Raw genomic sequence first — 18890 nt, 5'->3', positions numbered from 1 at the left:
GCGCAAAACACTGCAGGCGCTGTTTCTTTGCCATAGCAGTGCCTACTGTTTACTGAACTTCCAAGGTTAAGTCGTGCCAGAGCTCTGGGACATGATGATGATCACAATCATTGTCATGTTCCTCACCTTGCTCAGTGGGGAAAACACACAGTGAATGCTTTCCGCATATTGGCAGCATTGTCGCTAATAATATTGTATGGTTTATCTTTGATATTGTATTTGTCACATATAGCTTCAAATTTCTCACAGATTCTGTCACATGTGTGTAATCCTTTGAAGCGGTCAAAGGCCAGCAGTTTGGATTTCAGCTGTGTCCTTTCTGTCTCTTTCTGTATGCAGTGCACAGTGATACCAAGTAAACCCCTCATCTTTCTGTCAGACCAAACGTCCACAGTGAGTGAAACATGATCAGTTTCACTAAACTGAGTTTTTAACATTGAACATTTCTCAGCAGCAAGGTTCTCTGTTTTTTATGTAATTGTTCTGTGACTTACCAGGTTGTATTTGCTGTTAACTAGTGTCAGAAAGTGCTGAAAAATCTTGTTTTCCACAATAGACAGGGGCAGGTTGCAACCAATAATCATGTCCCTTAATAATGCATTTATGATGGTTTTCTGCTGTGGATGATTCATGCTGAAGTTGACACAGTTCTTGTGCCTCCTGATCACAGGACAAACATAGAAGTGCCCTTGCTGATGGGGACCAATACCCTGGATATTTTGTATGAAACAGCTGGGTTAGGAAAAGCTCAGCCAAATCATTCTTTACAGGAAAACACATCCATCAGCCCCCACTGGTGAAGCATCTCTATCACAGGTTCAAAACCCATCAAGACAATGGCAGAGTAGGGAAATTGAAGCTGCAGAGTAAAAAGTGCATCATTGTTCCTGCAGGAAAAAAATGTCCTTAACTGGATATGCAAGGAAGATCACAACAACATCTGATACCTTGCCTGGTGGGTTCTTGTTTTGCAGTTTTATAATGTCATGCCCTTTATGTTCATCATTTAAGGTCCCAATTCTAGTTAAGAATGAGACGGCACATGATATTAAAATGCCTGCTGGCCAGGTTATTGCAGAACTCATCTTTCCAAAAGCTGTGTCATCCTTGACTGAAAGAACTGTCAAAACTCTGTCTGATGACCAATATCTTTTGGTTCCAGCTACGGCAGCGTGCAGCTCTGTATGTGTCTGACTCGGGTGCACTCACCTTTGACTCTTCTGAGTCAAGCCTACCTGGGGAGTGGAAGGAGAGGATAACCAAGAAATTAAATTAAAGGAAGACACGACATAAATGGTCCTATAAACAAAAAGTGAAAAAAGCAAGGAAAAGAGGTTAAATAAGTGATTAAATAATTTAAAAGAATGGGAGTTGGTCAGAGCTCCTGTAACTGGTAGCCTCTCCCGTGGCGCCATCTTGTTTTCTGACTACGAGGCAGTCAGACTACATTTAAAAGAGCTTCAAGATGCTAACATCATACGTGAATCAGAGAGCCCTTATGCCTCTCCTATTGTTGTGGTTAAGAAAAAAAATGGCAACATCACATTATGTGTAGATTATTGTAAACTGAACAGTAAACCCATCAAAGATGTCTACGCTTTGCCCAACATTGAAGAACCTTTCTCAGCTTTGACTGGGTCGAAGTGGTTCTTCATCCTGGATCTGAAATCCGCCTGTTATCAAGGGGAAGTTGAGGAACAAGACAAATGTAAAACTGCTTTCGTGACACCCATGGGATTCTGGGAGTTTAACAAAATGCCCCAAGGAGAGCACTGAAGATGAAGTTCAGTATTACTCTCTTCATTCTCTGCCCTATAATGAGCCTAATGTAGTAAAAGATGGACCTTAAGAAGCCGACCAGATTGCAGTCACAGAAAGACTGGCTGGAGTAAAAGTTCACAAAAAGTAATCTACAGGAGACATTTTGGGACAAATTGATCAGCCTCACCCTGTTGAATCTGAGTTGAGTCAAGAGCTCTCTACTCTAAATCTCACGAATTCCAACCAATGACAGCCCAGAATGAAGACAATGAGAAGGACTAGGTTCAGCGATCGCCCCTGCATGAGATCAATCCAGCTGAAGACAACCAATCTGATAATTGCTTAACTAGGTTGGGTGATACTCATACATTGATTATAGAAGTAAGCAACAAAAAATCAATGTTATGGAGGAAGAAAGAAGAGGAGAACCAAATCTCTCTAAAGATGCCCCTAATCATGAAGAGCATGTGGGGTAAGGAGGTCATCAAGGGAGAGGACAGCTCCAAAGAAGCTAACTTATCCAATGTTAGGAAATCCTTTAGTGAGAGTCAAGCACTCCATTGTATCTGGGTTAGACCAAGCTTTCACCCAAGCCTTCACCCTTGACAGTGTACCTAGCGCAGATCAACTTATGCCCAGGACACTGAAACAGTGTAAAGTTCCACATGCATGCGGCTTAAGAGGAAGAGAATGTAACCCTCTCAAAGTTATCCACTGGTATTCAAGCCAGTTTTAATGTTTAATATATGCAGTACCAATGTTATCCAGCAGATGGCACTATAGTTGTTCTGCAAAGCCTTATGAGGCAATAAGAATAATTGCAGTGCAAGCAGATAGACAGCAAGCCAGGAAAAAAAGAACAGAGAGCATGGAGTACTGGAGTGAATAGGAACCTTAAAATAATAAGTGTTAAGGTTTTTACAGATAAAGACTTATGGCGATTTGCTCACCATACATCCCATTTTCCAGTTGTTTTTTTACTATGTTGTGACATAATGCGAGAGACTGAATGTGAATCCACTGAAGTTCTTCTCCAGAGACGTATCCCTCCACCCAGGAGGATGGCGAACAAAGATTCTACTAAACTTTACAGATAAGCACTGGGCTTATCCACACACATACACACACTACCCGGATAGATTGACAACAGTTTTTTTCTTAGAGCTCTTAATTTTTTTATTTTTTTTTTCCCCTCTTTGCTGATTTTTTTTCTTTCCTCACCAAACCAGAGTGGTTAGTGGAGGCTTTTATTCAACAGTTATTCAACAGTAATGCACTAATACAAAAATTATTAAGCAATAAATTTGTTCTTATTCTGCTCACAACCCCATAGGAGCCCCCAAAAGCTCAAAAATAGTTTTAATTTCACAGCTGATCTTAGAGACTTGCTGGTGTCCAAGAGGAGGTCAGCTTCCCAGTCAATCTCAGAAGCCTCCTGGCTCCCAAGCTGTTGATAACTGGATTCGTAGGATGCAGAAGCCATTTTAAAGCTAAGCTGCCCTTATTGGCTGTTTTTCCTGGCCAGCAGACTTTGAGCACTCTACTGTATAACCACACCATCTTTTTACACTGAAACTGATATCCCTTGTCAGTATATAAGTACCTCTCAAATAATGGAATTTGAATGTAAAATTATGACACTCAGGAGCAAGTTGAGAAACTACTAATTACTCTCAAACACAATAAAAGTTGCCATAAAGGCAGTAAATTAAAAAACAGTTCAAGAACTTCAGTTGACTAATATGCAAGTGTTGCATGTCTTTAAACTTTAATATGTTTTACTGATTACTCTTGTAACCAATGGAGTTTTCTGTTACTTCAGGTTACTACACTGTGGCAGACGTGTAGATAAAAGCTGTAATCTTAATTCATTAAGTCTAACACAAACCCAGTCAAAGAAACTAAGACAGTGATAGGCTACCAATTTATGATTAGAAGATTTTCAAAACATTTTGTCATTAAAAACGCTTCCAAACAGAAAAATTACCCAAAAACTAAGTATTAACTTAAACCTGCCAAAAACCAAACCATGTTGGTTGACTATAAGTCAGAATGAAACTTCAGATGATCCTGTTGTGTTGAGGTGTATTTAAGGGTGATGACTTCATTTGCTGTTGGAATGTAACATCCCATACCTGTTAAAAAAAAAAAAAGTTCAGAGAATATTATAATGGGACAAGCCGGACTGCGTGCATCAAATGTCTGACCTCAGCTTATCTAACACATCGCGAGTTTGGTTCACTCACCAACATCAAGTGGGGTTGTACCACTCAGCAGTTGCCAGTAGTGTGATGAATTTCCTGCCAAGCCATTCACACTGATGAGGAATGGTCCATAGTCATCATTTACTTTGTATTCAAAGCTGTAAACACAGGGTATGACATTTTCATGGACAAAATTATGCACAGTTTTTGAAATAACTGTGAAGCTCAAAAGAAGGTTATTGTAATTGCAAAAGTACAAGAGCACCGACACTCTTGAGAACTCATAAGGACTTATGAAACATCAATGAAAGGAAGGCATTTTGTTGAAGCTAAAGATGTGATGTGGTTTTTGACTGTCCTCTAAATACATGCAGGTTTCTGTAGTTTATGATGATCAGATGAAAGTGTGAAGAATTGTTTGTAAAGGTCAGCAAAGCTGTTTCATCTTGACTAAATGTCAACAAATAGGAGAAAACAATTGGTCATCTGACAATCGAAAATTCACACCCAGAAACACAGGGTCTCAATTAGAGTTACACATTTAGGGAACAAGAGAGACTGTATAGCTTCCTCTAGAAAAGAAATAGCTGATTTGATGGTCTTACTCAAAGCCTTGGTCTGACATTTTCAGTCTTATCAGTCCACCGAAGAGGCTTCCATTAGGAGCGGTAAAAGTGTTGTAGTTCTTAATGCTATAGGGTGGCGTATTAACCACCACTTTGAAGTAAGTGTTATCGTTACCTGTATGCAAAGATGAAGAGCAGAAAAACAATAAAGGCAACCGGTCAGGCCTACGTGACTATTTAAGGACATTTTTACATTTCTTTTTTTCATTTAGCTACACTGAAGCTTACTTTGAGCTGACTGCCAAACAAAAACCAGCAGCAGCACGGCTGCAGAGAGGAGAACAGGCTTCTTCATTCTGACTGGTGGGTAACACAATTCACACCTAAAGTTAGATATGCAAACATGAACACAAATATACATCAGGAATGCATAAATCTAACCATTGTGGAAAGCAAATAAAAACCTCTTAGTCTTTTTTTTTTCCCCTTTAGGTACATGAGAGTAAGAGTACGATTAACTAAATGTTGATAATCAGTAAATCACTAAAAGTTTTCTAAGTGGTCAGTGTGCAACACAGTACAAGTATAATAATCACTGTTGGCTGTTTTTTGTCAACAATAACAAAGAGCTTGGTTATTTAGCTTTTTTTTTATTTCTTTTTTCATTAAAATGAACAATGATTCATTCAAAGATATATATCTATATATATATATATATATATATATATATCTATATCTATATGTATGTATATATATATATATATATATATATATATATATATATATATATATATATATATATGTATATATATATATATATGTATATATATATATATATATATATATACATATATATATATGTATATATATATATATATACATATATATATATATATATATATATATCCAGTTAGAAAAATCTTACCTTCTTCACCTACTCCTTCCAACAAATACAACTAATGCAGCCGTGGAGGTTGGTAACTTTTCAGTTGAACAGTTCCTCCTCCTCAAGTTGAAGCTGAACTATAGATAAGGGACTTTTATACCTCCATGCCACACATAGCATTACACAGAAACAACCAATGATGATACAGAAAAATAACCAAGCCCTATACTTGTGCAATCAAAAAAACAACCAAAATAAGATCAACCTGATATCAGAAAGATCCATGATTAAAGCATGTGATTTAAAAGGGTTTTAAAAGGACTTTAGTAGTTACTAATTATTTTGAAAGACTTTAGTTATATTTTCTTCCTGACCGACTGCCTTTGGATCCCCACACCCACCAGTAAATTTATCTGCATGCCTGATTGCATTAAACCTTTAGCAGTTATAACATTACATTAAAGCACTGAATAAAGACTTATAGTACAATAGTATTTTCTTCCTGACTAGTTTTACTGCTTTTTTGGTTTCTTCCCCAACCAGTTGTGGCACATAACTGGCCCTCCCTGAGTCTGTTTTTTCATTATCAGTCTATCCTCTGGACCTACTGTCAGAATAAATATTAAAAAAAACTGAGCAACAGTCAACAACTGGAATATTTATTCTTCCAAGGGCGCAAAACCATCAAATACAAGGTTTCATGCAAGTGCTCGAAGGAGGAAGTCCCCAGTGACCGGTTTATTACATTTTGTCAATCCCACCCTCCTTTGCCTTAAAACTGTCACACATAAACACTTTTTCTTCTACAGGCTTCTCAGAAGAACAATTATGAATGTGTGTAATGTAATAATCAGATAATATTTTTTGCAACCTGGGAGTACTTCCAGGCACTAAGTGTTCTAAGTGTATTAGGGCTGCCACGATTAGTCGACTAGTCATGATTACGTCGACTATCAAAATCGGCGACGAGTAATTTAATAGTCGACGCGTCGTTTGAAGCTTTGTAAGAAAGACATAGGAATAAGTAGTAGGATTTAAGAGTGTAATAACGGACTGAAACAGAAGATGGCAGCACTGCATGTACAAAGATGCCAGCTGCCGTTAAACCCCGAAGAAGAAGAAGCTGTGTCCGGTTTAAGCTGTGTTCAAATTCAGGGGCTGCATCCTCCTGTGCCCGCATTTGTAGGCCTGTTACCTTACAGCAACGTGGCGAAGCCTGAAGTCTCCCCCAAACGCGGCCGAAAAATGCGTCCTTCATTTCCCCAGATTTGAAGGATGGGTCGAGTGTATCCTTCGTGGCCCAACCTATCCCAGGATTCATAGCGCGGCCCAGTCAATTCCAGTTTTCCAACAATGGCGGCAGCTACTTAGTTTTAATATTACTCTTATTACTATTTCTGGGTCACAAAATGAACTTAACATATTTTCAGGCGAGAATGTAGCTGTGTAAACCTCAAATATCTGCTCAGTTTATCAAGACATCACATATTTGCAAAAGTGCTCCGACGTTTTCGGAGACGTCTGTTACCCAGCAGCTCGATAGCTAGCCGGGGTTCAAGGCTCACTAGAGCCGGTGAGAACACCGGACTCCCGGCACATCATTTTCAATCCCCCGCGGTCTTTCGCTACTCAGGTTAAACATGATATATAAGTCACTTAGATAACTTAAAAATGTTGTTGTTTGGCTTTTTTCAGTATTTTATTTGTTCCTGAGTAAATCGGTTTGGCTGAGATTTAAAGTTATAGTTTTTACACCACTGAATAAATGTCAGAGAACTGATTAAAAAGAAGTGTGAGATGGTCGAGAATTTACTCCTGTTATATTTTAGATAGCAAGGAGGAGACGGCTGAGTTTATTAAACTCCACCGAGACAATCTGCAAATGTAATTAAACGTTTAATACATTGTGTGGGTTTAACTCCTTTTTTCGGTTTCTTCCCCAACCAGTTGTGGCAGATAAATTATTCGGTTTTTTTCATTCTCAGTATGCATGTACGCAAGTCCGTACTTGCATTCTTGGTGATCCTTGCTTTCGCAAGTTCACACAGGAGTCTAGACTTCTGGAGAACTGGAGATCACAGCACCATCATTTTACAATTGAAATGGCACTTGACGACATCAGCCCCAGAGTTTTTACTACCACCCCCCTTTTAATTTGACTGTGATTAATATTTGCAATGGAAATTACACATGATCTAAAATTACATGTTATGTAATAAGCTAATTTTTTTTAAAGATAAAGGATCATTTTTAAACAAGTATTTTAAGCACTTTGACCAAATTCACTTTTACATACGTTCTGTATCATTGTGTCTAATAAGCTTCACACAGTTAACTGCAGTCACTACATGACTGAAACACAAACTTTATCTCTCCTAAAAGATTATAGATGTATGCTGTTGTGTTCTGTTTTTGAGAGCAAAGATTAATATGTTCAAGTTATAAGTTTTCAAAATTTATTATCAAACAGTTAGAATTTCAAGTTAGTTTTACATTGCACCACGGACCTCGGCCTCTCCACATGGCTCCGAGAGATAAAGGCTGCCGCACCCAAGCAGTAAACACTTTTATCGCGTGTGGTTAAACAGAATGTTAACATGATTGGTCAAAAAGTAGTAGACACTCAAAAGTTACAAAAGACAGCTGGTGTTTGGAAGAGAACAAATATTCAAAACATTATTTGATCATTTCAGTATCTCCATGTACCAACATGCTGTTTCTGCTCCCAGTGAAATACTTCCTCCTGGATTAAAATGTTTTTAATGTTAGATTTAATTCAGAGTAAGCTGTTAAAATGAGAACAACACATTTTTACATCAGGCGATAAGGACGCGCCCGCGGGGGGGTTGAAAACAGTGTGCCGGGAGTCAGGCGTTCTCACCAGCTATAGTGAGCCTTGACCTCCTGCTCAACTATCAAGCTGGTGGGGTAACAGACATCTCCGAAAATATCAGATTATCTTAGCGAATAGTAATATATTGATAACTTGAGCAGATATTTGAAGTTTACAAATCTACATTCTTGCCTGAAAATATTGTAAAAGTTTATTTTGTGTCACAGAAATAGTAAAATTTTAAACTTTGAGAAATGGCCTCATTATTTCCTCCTGACCTACATTGTGTGGGTTCAGTTGTTTTTCAGGTTTGGCGCTGAAACTGTTTTCAGTGTTTTCATCTTCCCTTTTTGACTTTAACTTGGAAGGTTGGATATTTGAAACAATAAAGTGCTAGACTTTCAGTGCATCAGGCAGTCTGCGTGCATCGAAGAGCCCCAGGTCACATAAATATTAAACTTTATAATATCTGAAACAGACAGACAACCAATCACAACAGAATACTGTTGTGATTGGTTGTCTCTTGGGCATTTCCTTAGAAGGCAGTTGTCTCTGGTCTTCTGTGTGTAGCATTCCCCTGAGGTGAACGGTTGCCTGCAAAACAAGATCTCTCTCTCTCACTCACACACACACACACACACACACACACACACACACACACACACACACACACTTAAAACCCCCAAAAAGGTCACACAGGATCAAGGATGCGGCACTGAGGCAGATTGGCTCCAATATTAACATGTCTTTATTTGGGTTTGTAAAAAAAATAAAACAAAGAAAAAAAAACAATAAAAGATGACTGTGACACAGCCCATCCTAAAACAGTGGCCACTGGTGGGTCCTTGGTTCACTGGATTTAAAACAACAAAAAACACAACACGTGAAAAGCCACAAAAAAACAAACAAAAAAAACCCACAACACATTAAAAGGAAGGAATACCAAGCTCGCTGTGAGCAGTCAGGTGACAATATAAATTTCAGATTTTAAGAAAACAACCACACACACACACACACACACACACACACACACACACACACACACACACAAAACAAAATAGATTGAAGGGCTTGCACCACGCAAGTGAAGAGCAGTCTGTACTGGTTACAGTGGTTAAAATACTGATCGTGACCCCCTCACAAAGAGGAATCCTCTACAGCTCCTGGAGCAAATCAGCTGGGTCGGTGCAGAGGTAACAAAGAACCAGCACGACACACCAGGAGGGGATCACTCTCGCTCGGTCACGTGGGCACAAGTATAAACGGTCCACAAATTAACTAAATAAAACAAGGCAAGGTAAAAGAAAATAAAACCAATAAAAATAAAATCAACCGGGGCACAAGGCAGCAGCTCCTTTGAGGACAAGTCCCAAAACAGCGCCTACTACAGGTGTTTCTATAGTTCAGTTGGGCTGGAACACAAACAGATGAGGAGAGGCTTATAGCAGCAATCAGAGCCTGAAAACGAAAATGCATTTAGCGCTTAGCCTTCTCTAGTTAGGAGTCAGGAAAAAATATAGTTAGAGGCTGCTTACCCCAGGACTGAAGTCGCTAAACTGAATCTGCTGATAATACTGCAACTACCTATCTCCACGACAGCTGAAGTCAAAAAGGAATATGTTTAGTATTGCAGCATCAACAGCAATCAACTCAAAGGAAATTGATCCTTAAGATTTTGGGAACTTTATTCCACGTTAACACGCGGTAAAACCTTTCCTCATGGATGCCATTTTTCTTGTGGTACACTCTCTCTCAGGCAGGGGTGTGATGACGCAGCATACGCGTTGCAGTGAAAACAGTCCCCCCTTGGGGGGACAACTAAAATACTGTCTCTCTGTTAAACGACAGTAGCAATATTGCAGTTCAATACCTGCTACAACATGAGTACACACCATGTATAACTTAACACAATAAGACAGCCATGCTACAAACAGGACAACAAATGTGTCACTATACAACTCAAATGGGAAAAAAAGAAAGAAAAGAATCTGAGGACAAACGTGCAGCCTACCTGTGGCTGTGGTGTAGCCCGATCAAAACTACCCGATTTATCCTGAAGATATATCTGCTCGCAATGTTGCTTGCAGGAGGCAAAGGAGGAATGAACGGGAGGAAAGCCTGCATAGCCTTATATGAGCAGGCGCCACCCTGCAATTAGTGTACAGGTGCATTCCTAGTCAACCTCAGTTAACTAGCTACGTGACAAACAGAGAGCGAGAGCAGGGGAGAACGGGCAATAGGGCGAGCGAGTAGCCCAGTGAGCAAACTGTGCAACAATTCCAATGGTGTGGTTTCCGTGAGTGTGCTCCTGATTCCCGCCCTGTGCTCGTGATCCGTGGCAGGTAAGCAGTTTCCAACACTCGATTCCACAATTGCTCCGCTCCCTTGACACCTGGTTAGACCAAAAAACAGGATGCTCAGGGGCATACGAAATGCAAGGTAACAATGCTTTCCGCTACGAGCCGGGCTTCACTGACTTGACAACTCAACGATCCAGTTCCGTCGTGCCTCGCGGAGGAGTCTCTCTGTCTCCCAAGTGAGCGACCCCACTATGCATCTAGCGGGTAGGATGGGTTTCTCTTTTTCTGACGCTTCCAAAAGCAATGAGAACTGGTGTGAGAGGGCGTCGGGCTTAGTGTTCTGCGAGCCAGGCCTGTAAGTGATTGTCAGATTAAATCTGGTAAAAAACAGAGCCCACCTGGCCTTACGAGCATTCAAACGCTTAGCCGCTTGCAGATAGGACAGGTTTTTATAATCGGTCCAAATGAGCATGTGGTGTTTGATTCCTTCCAGTCAGTGTCTCCATTCCTCGAAGGCCAACTTTATTGCAAGCAGCTCCCTTTCGGCAACATCATAATTTTGCTCTGCCTGCCAGAGATAGCGAGGAAAAAAAAAAAGCCCATGATTGCAGTTTACCTTCAATGTGCTGTGAGAGGACCGCTCCAACCCCTGAATCTGACGCATCCACCTCTACCATAAAGGGCTTATTTAGGTCGGCCTGTGCCAGGATGGGTGCCAAAGAAAAGAGTTGTTTGAGCCGTTTGAAAGCTTGCTGGGCAGAGGAGGACCACTGGAAGGAGATCTTGGGTGAGGTTAGGTTAGTCAATAGCGCCACCACCTTACTGAAGTCTCTTATAAACCATCTGTAAAAACTGGAAAACCCCAGAAACCTTTGAAGTTCTTTTTGAGTCTGAGACACCGGTCACTCCACCACAGCCTTGATCTTGGCCAGATTCACTCTGAGCTGTCCCTGCTCCATGATAAATCCCAGGAAAGAAACAGACTGCACATGAAATGCACATTTCTCACCTCTGACGAAAAGACGGTTTTCCAAGAGACGTTGCAGGACTTGACGGACGTGTTTCACATGGTCTCAGAGGTTCTTTGAGAAAATGATAATATAGTCCAAGTAGACAAAATCAAGGTGGTTTAGGAAGTTTCTAATTCACCAGAGCTTAGAGGGGGGTGTTGGTCAATCCAAACGCCATGACTAGATATTCAAAATGGCCGAGGTGAGTATTAAATGCCGGTTTCCACTCGTCTCCCTTTTGTATTCTGACCAAGTAATAGCCATTGCGGAGGTCCAGTTTAGAAAAAAACAGCGACTCCCAGCAGTAATTCAAAAGCAGAGGAGAGTAGAGGTAGCAGGTACTTATTCTTTATCGTGATTTTGTCCAGTCTGTGGAATTCAATGCAGAGACAAAGTGATTTATCCTTCTTCTCAACGAGAAAAAAGAAAACAAAAAAACACAGCGGCAAGTGAAGATGTGGAAGGTTGAATGATGCTGGCTGGCAATGAATCGGTTATATAGTGCTCCATCACCTCTCGCTCTGGTTTGGACAGGCTATACAACTGACTGGTGGGCAATGGGGCCCCAGGAAGCTAGTCTTTGCCCAATCAATCTGCGGTTTATGAAGACTGAGCCAGGGAAAACCAAGAACCAAATCAGTACCAGGGCCACAGAACAAAAACAAACTCACCTCCTCCACGTGATTGCCGGAGAGTGTCAGTTCAACTTTCTGGGTGTGGTGAGACTAAGGCTACGTCCACACGTACACGGGTATTTTTGAAAACGGAGATTTTCCAATTTCTTTTTTTTTTAAAATCCCGTCTACACGTAAACGCCAAAAATGAAGGAAAACGCTGCCAGGAACATGCCAGAGCAACAGGTGGTGATATATTCCTAACCGTGTAGAAATGTTGGCCATTCAGAAGTCTAGAAGCCTGGGTGGGAAAGAGTAAACAAAGATGGTGCATAGAAGCAGAACCGAGTCGTATGTGTGGAGGGACAGTAACTGTGCGTGTATACGTAAGCATTTAAACACTTCAGAGAGTAAAATTAACAGTATTTTGTCTAAGTCCGCCATTGTAGAAATTCATTTCACGAAAAAAAAACAAAAAAACGTGGCGCACAGTGTGACGTCAAAAAAGGCGCACACCTTTGACGCTGCGTTTTCTCAGTTTTCCTCGTCCACACCTAAACGCAAAAACTGAGTTTTCTAAAATCTCCACCCTGGCAGGAGTTTTTAAAAATCTCAGTTTTCAGTGTGAACGAAAGGTGCAAATGCATAGAAAAATTTGCGTTTTCAGGTGTACGTGTGGACGTAGCCTTAGCTTGACAGGAGAGACTATGTAGGGTAACAGCTTGGGTGGTGCCAACTAGCATCCCCACAGCTACTGACAGACAGACTCTTAACCATAACGGGCAGGTATCAACATAGTGTCCCTTTTTCCCACAAAAGAAACACTGACCCACCAGCAGCCTTCTCCTCCAATTTGCCTGTCTGTCCTGCTCACATCTCCAATGGTTGTACACGTTGTCATTAACGTGGCTTCACTCCACATCAGCCACGCCGCTTTGCTAGCTAAAACACCGGTGCAGTGTTGCCAACTCCTCAGTAAGGAAAATCGCTATTGGCTGTCCTCAAAGTCGCTAGAAGTCGCTAAATGACGTCATCGCCTAATTTGCATAATTGGTCATGCTAATGTAAATGTAACCTACGTTGTTGGAGAGAGAAATAACATCATGGAAGAGACATAAAGTGAGTAAAAAACGTCCTAAATGCATTTAGAATTTATTTAGAACTACAAATTAAATTTCTTTTAGCAATTATTGTTTTGTTTTTTTTAATGTCACAATTCCAACCCTGCTCCTTTACCCGGGCTTGGACTGGCAAAAGTGACCCAAAATCGGCACTCTGGTGGGGTTACTTTGTGTGTGTGTTTATGAGTAGTTTTAAACCTTGTGATCCACAAAACAGCATAACATTGAAAGAAGAATTGACTGCGTTACAGTCAGTGCGGGAGCAGCGGCTTCGCTCATGCGCGATTCATTTGCAGTTTGAACGCATAGGGGTGAACGTCTCCTACCATGATAGCAGCTGCGTGAGGACTATCCTCCGCCTATGAGCGCTTTGGCACGGGCGAGGTGCCCACGGCAGCACCCGCTGCTTGTTGAGAGTAGGAGCGATATGCGCTTTCACGTCAAAAAGTCGTCATAAATAAGACTCCAATAACACCAGAAAAAGTCGCCAGATTTGTCGCTAGTCGCTTTTCAGAAAAAAAGTCGCTAAGGGGGTCTGAAAACTCGCTAAATATAGCGACAAAGTCGCTAAGTTGGCAACACTGCACCGGTGTCGGCACATAAGGGCGCTGTCATAGCCTGTCAACGACGTTGATTAGCTGCGTATATACGAATGTGAATCGCGTGATTGGCTGGACTATGGGATAAGGTGGCATCGTTCTAATGCCATACAGGAGCAGCCAGTCACTTACTGACTAACACCACAAAACAGAATTGTTAAAGTTTTAATTTTAATTTCAATTCAGGTTAGATTTTGGGGGGGGTTTTTGTTTTTTTTGTGCGCAACGCAGATTCTTTTCTGCACAGAGACCGTGCCAGCAGTGCGCAATTGCGCACGCGCGCAGCTTAGAGGGAACATTGGTGACAAAGTTTCATGGGTGATTAATCCCTTTGACTTTTTGTCTTTAACTTTATCAATAAAACAGCTGCAGCTTTCACTGACAACACATGTGGTACTTTAACCTTTGTACTGTTTTCATCAGTTAATTTTGCAGTTAACATGTGAACATGTTGGATGATCTGTCTGCTGTCACTGATTGGTGCTGAGGTCTGAATCTGAGGGCAGCACAGCCCTTGTCCGTCCTCATACACTCAGGATCTGAAGTTCTACTCTTACATTTTTTTCAGTTCTACAGTTTCTGCTGACAGTTGACAGCATTATGGTAGTAATTAGAATCAAACTTATGAGAAAGAAGATCCCTTGAACATAAATCAGCGTGATGAGAGCTACTGGTAATGAAAGAAAGAATCTTTGGAAAAAAATTTATCTAAGGAGATTTTTTTTATTTTAGTGTGACCCCAGTCCCATCCACTAAAAATGGAGGAGGTGGGGTTTATGACCTGTACTGCAGCCAGACACCAGGGGGCAATAGAGAAGTTTTGGCTGAATTTTTGGGGAGCTATTAGGTGGCCCATATTTTCTACAGTCATTGCTCCATCCCTGCAGTCCAGTGGGATATCTTCCTCACTTTCTCCATAATCTGTCTCCTCATGGTCTTGTTCCTCGGAGCTTAGAGGCATCTGATAGGAAGGAGGGTCCTTAATTAAGGCTATGGTGATGAGCCTGTTAAAGTTCTCAGACATGGGATTGTACAAGGGGCATACAGGGGCAGTGTTATTTGGAATGAATGTGCATCAAGTTCCCTCAAACATTGAATACACTCCCCCACTTTCTGTCAATAGCATCTCCAAAGCCATTCTGTTTTGCCATGTCATGAGACTAGTTGTATCCATTTGCTCTCATACAGCTCCATGTCTAGTGGAATTAGCAAATCTTTAATGTAATTTATCCACTTTTTGTTGGTTTCTACTCCATCAGAGCTGGCAAAAGCTGACGACTGTCCTTAAGCCATTCAGGTAAATAAAACAATTTTTAACTTATTGTTACTGTTTCTTCAAAAAGCTCTATAGTTGACAGTTATTGTGTAGATTAATAATTCCTTTAACTGTCTACTACAGGTTTGTGACTGAGCTTTTTGGAGGTGAGACATGTGTCTCATGTTCAGTGGTTTTACCTGCTTACTGCCACCTGCATCACACCATGGAGGTCTCCAATGATGACTCAGACTACATGGTGAAATTTAAGACTGCCTTTACAAAGAACCTATCCCAACATGTAGCTACACTCAACCATCAGTGGCTCAAGATAGCTACTGTGCTTGACCCACACTTTAAGAATTTAAAGTGTCTTGCAAGGGGAGAGTGAGAAGAGGTTTGGACCAGCCTTGAGGTTGCTGCAGGAACAGTGTAAAGATGCCACCACAAAGGAGCCAGCAAAGACAAAGAGCCTCCTCCTCTCTTCATTGTCTTCAGACTCTGATTCAGATGAGGAAGCCCTGTGTAACAGGGCCCTGAGCAGAATCCACCATCAGCGATAAAGACTGCCCACTGCAGTCTAATACAATTATCATTGTTGTTTGTCGAATCCTAATGGCAACTGTAGTGTGTAATCAGGTATAAACACTTTATTTACAAGACAAAACATCTGTTACAGGTCATAACAGAGTTTAAATGTGAAGCTGGTCAAATAAGCTGGTCAAATAACCTTTTATGTTTCTGCCTTAGTTTTTTAAGAAGAAAACCTGCAATTTATGTTGAAAATGTTATTATTATTATTATTATTATTATTAGAGACACTAACATTTTGAAAATGTACTTAAAGTGCTTAAAATAGCATTTTATTTTTAAGTCTGCACAACTTATTTTTTTGAAGTCCCACCTCTACTAATTAATTAATGAAAAGTGTTATTAATTAAATAAAAATTTAAAATAAACACATTATTAAATGATTTAAATGAAACAAATGGGCATCTAATTAATTATTGAAATATTTATTTAATTAATTAATTAATTTAATGACATATATAATTAATTAATCTTCCATAAAAGACAAGCCCCAGCTAGACTAATTTAAAATAACAAAGAACAAAATGTTTCTCACCTCCTTCAGCTATGGCTTCAAGTACATTGTGTGAGGTTACTTGTTTTTCTAGTTTGGTCCTGAAGCTTCCTAGAAGAATCTTTCTAATGCAGTCCTCTGTCCTTTTTCTGCCCCAACCAGTTGCTGCAGAAGCCTGCCTCTCCTTGAGCCTGAGTCTGTTTTATACTCTCGGGCTTTCCTCCTGAACTACTCCCCCCAGTCTCTGCTTTTCAATCCAGTACCAGGGCAATTAGATAGTCACTCACCCTACATGTATCAAGTATCTAGTATCAAGACTTTCTTGGCCCTCACCAAGGTTCATTTTTAGCTGCTTCCTGTGTGCTCTGTTTTCTGGTCAACCATTTGCATACATATTCTATGGACCAAAGTTGAACATCTGTGATAAGTGCTGTAAAACTACTTTTCTAGATTTATAAAAAGCCCAGCCAACCTACTTTCACACCCTTGTTTTGTTTGTGTATACTGAAATCTAAGCTAATGGCTGAACATGATATCTCAACCTCTAGAAGATGAAAGCCTCAAGTTCTCACAGTTTTTTCCTGACCATCAAAATAAATGTAGACCTATAAATGTCTGAGTATTGACTAGTATGTAACAAAACAAAACAAAACAAAACAAAACAAAACAAAAAAAACCACCAACTTCACACCACCCAAAGAAGTTCAATATTTGAGAACACTAATACAAAAATTCACATTGTAAAAAACAACTAGTGACAGTTTCTGAATGGTATCTAGCTATATTTCACAATAATGCAAAAGCATGTAGAATACATGAAATTTTTAGTCATAAAATAAAAATGCTATTCTTATTCACTTTTCAATTGTCTTGTTAATAGTAAACACATCAGAAATAAATATCAAACAGAAGAGATACATACATAGAGGAATATATACAAACTAGAGGAATATATACAAAAGAAGAGAAAGGCACACAATGGAGAGCAAAGTGCTTGGAAGCAGTGGAAAAGGACTTGGTCTGATAATGAGTAAGCTGAAGAGGAAATGGATTTGCGCTCATCTAGAAGATCTTTGTTTGGCCTGGAGAAATAGTTTCTTTTACTCTGAAAACATAGCTGTCTGTAAAGCTAAGACATCTTCCTATTCCTATTAGTTAAAAAGCCCTTACCTGGTCCAGCTGTCTTTGCCAATTCTCTAACCTTCCTTGCTCATTAGCAACTTCTTGACTTTAAATATAATATGCTAGTACTGCAACTTTTGCATGTGTGTCAATTTCACGCTTTGGAGAGGCAAACCATGAAATGGACACAGTAGACCAGTCTATTGCATGCTTTACCATATCATTAAATTTTGTTTTCCCTCTCCCATATTGTGTCTTTTGTTCTTTCTTCTCTTCTTCTTTTTCTTTCCTCTCATCCTCCAAATGGTTAGGGGAGAGGGCTGGCCCATCCTTAACATGGTTCTGTCAGAGTTTTTTCCATCCCATTGTAGCAAAGTGCTTGTTCATATGGGGCTGTTTGATTGTGGGGGTGATTTCTCAGATGCTGAGCAGTCCATGAATTAACCTGAGGTCAAAGACATTTGTGCAGCTGCTAATGATCTTTCCAAAGACGCCACTGCTACCTCTTCATAGGCACAATGTTAACCTGCCCCAAGAATATATATAAAACACTTTGGCTAATAACAGTTCTCTCTTAAATGTAACAATTTTTAGTAGCTTCTTAGCTTTGCTGTTAGTTTGTCAGAATACTTTTACTGTAAACTAAATGTTAGTTTTGCAGTTTGACCCAGGGATGTAAAACTCTTTTTACATCGTGGGCCACTTACAAGTGGGCCAGACCAGTGAATTTACATGATAAATGTGTAAAATTACACAAAAAGTAATTCATTATCCAGACTATCCCATATTTCTAAAGATCTAAAAGATAATTTCTCCTGTGAATTTATATAGTAGAGAAATTTCTGTCATTTAATTGTTTATCTATTAATTACTTTGCTGTAGTAGGGGAGACCGGGGATAGTGGTAACATTTTTGATATTTCTGTCTGTAGCTTGGAGCTCTTTTAAGGTAGTGGATTGAAAATTTAATGCAAAGTATTTACATGTCTCTGCTATTAAATAGTGCAGCTATTTTCTCTGCAGCACAATTACCCATTGCATGGTATGGTCTCAAACACAAAGAGTGAAATGTTACAATTAACCCCATAGTCTGGGTTAGTTGTAACATATCCTGGGGTGAAATGTAACACAATGAAATAAGGGTACTGACAAAACATTAACATGTAATCTTTTTTATTCAACACATGAATGCACATAGAGCCATTTATGTAGCTATGTGTGTGTGACAGAATGCAGAAATCTAGCTTTTGAACATTTTCCAACCCCCCAAAAAAGATAAATGATGGAATTTTCTGCAGCTGAATATTTCATTAATTTTGGTTGGTCTTCCTTGAGTTTGGCCTCATTGGCTCAGTGGGCATTATAACCTACCACTCTTGCACCAACTTTTGAACATAACAATGAAGCTGAAAAAATGTAGTTGTGCACCAGCATCGCAATTCCATTACTTTTTGTCATGGCTTACCTTGGTGTGGTTTGCAAAGTGCTTCAGAAAGATGAGGAAATCTGTTTCTTGCACCCATCCTGATTTATTTC

The 18890-nt window shown here is 39.9% G+C and overlaps 2 protein-coding genes and 1 long non-coding RNA gene across 6 annotated transcripts in view; 1 reads left to right on the top strand and 2 right to left on the bottom strand.

The window, feature by feature from the left end:
• Positions 1-18890, bottom strand: part of LOC100694523 (gastric intrinsic factor) — a 39606-nt gene that overhangs the window by 12817 nt on the left and 7899 nt on the right. The window lies entirely within an intron of this gene.
• LOC100694791 (uncharacterized) lies at positions 2943-5605 on the bottom strand. Of its 3 annotated transcripts, none has more exons than XM_003451683.5 (5): positions 5457-5605; positions 4820-4914; positions 4571-4706; positions 4008-4123; positions 2943-3896 (listed from the first exon to the last, which is right to left on the bottom strand). In XM_003451683.5, exons 2-5 carry the CDS (start codon positions 4884-4886, stop codon positions 3802-3804), a joined length of 414 nt encoding a protein of 137 aa, XP_003451731.1. In that variant the 5' UTR covers positions 4887-4914; positions 5457-5605; the 3' UTR covers positions 2943-3801. The 3 variants fall into 3 exon arrangements, 2 of the variants coding, with proteins under 2 accessions (XP_003451731.1, XP_003451730.1); XM_003451682.5 differs by having other exon boundaries at positions 4820-4891; positions 5457-5564; XR_269658.4 differs by lacking the exon at positions 4571-4706.
• On the top strand, positions 13239-17595 carry LOC102081324 (uncharacterized). 2 transcript variants are annotated; one of them, XR_269657.2, is made up of 4 exons: positions 13239-13293; positions 15154-15191; positions 15294-15788; positions 16396-17595. It is a non-coding gene; the product is annotated as an uncharacterized LOC102081324 (long non-coding RNA). The 2 variants fall into 2 exon arrangements; XR_001224993.3 differs by lacking the exon at positions 16396-17595 and having other exon boundaries at positions 15294-15962.

This window comes from Oreochromis niloticus, linkage group LG12 (genome assembly GCF_001858045.2).
Source record: "Oreochromis niloticus isolate F11D_XX linkage group LG12, O_niloticus_UMD_NMBU, whole genome shotgun sequence".
Lineage (NCBI taxonomy): Eukaryota > Metazoa > Chordata > Actinopteri > Cichliformes > Cichlidae > Oreochromis > Oreochromis niloticus.
Note: the sequence above shows the minus strand (reverse complement) of the source record. Positions and strands in the feature narration are given on the sequence as shown.

Coding starts and splice junctions, on each gene's coding strand:
- LOC100694791 (XM_003451683.5), bottom strand. CDS start 4,886: ATGAAGAAGCCTGTTCTCCTCTCTGCAGCCGTGCTGCTGCTGGTTTTT. Junction 4,124..4,570: donor ATGTCAGACCAAGGCTTTGA/GTAAGACCATCA, acceptor CTGTGTTTACAG/CTTTGAATACAAAGTAAATG. Junction 3,897..4,007: donor TACAACCCCACTTGATGTTG/GTGAGTGAACCA, acceptor TTTTTTTAACAG/GTATGGGATGTTACATTCCA.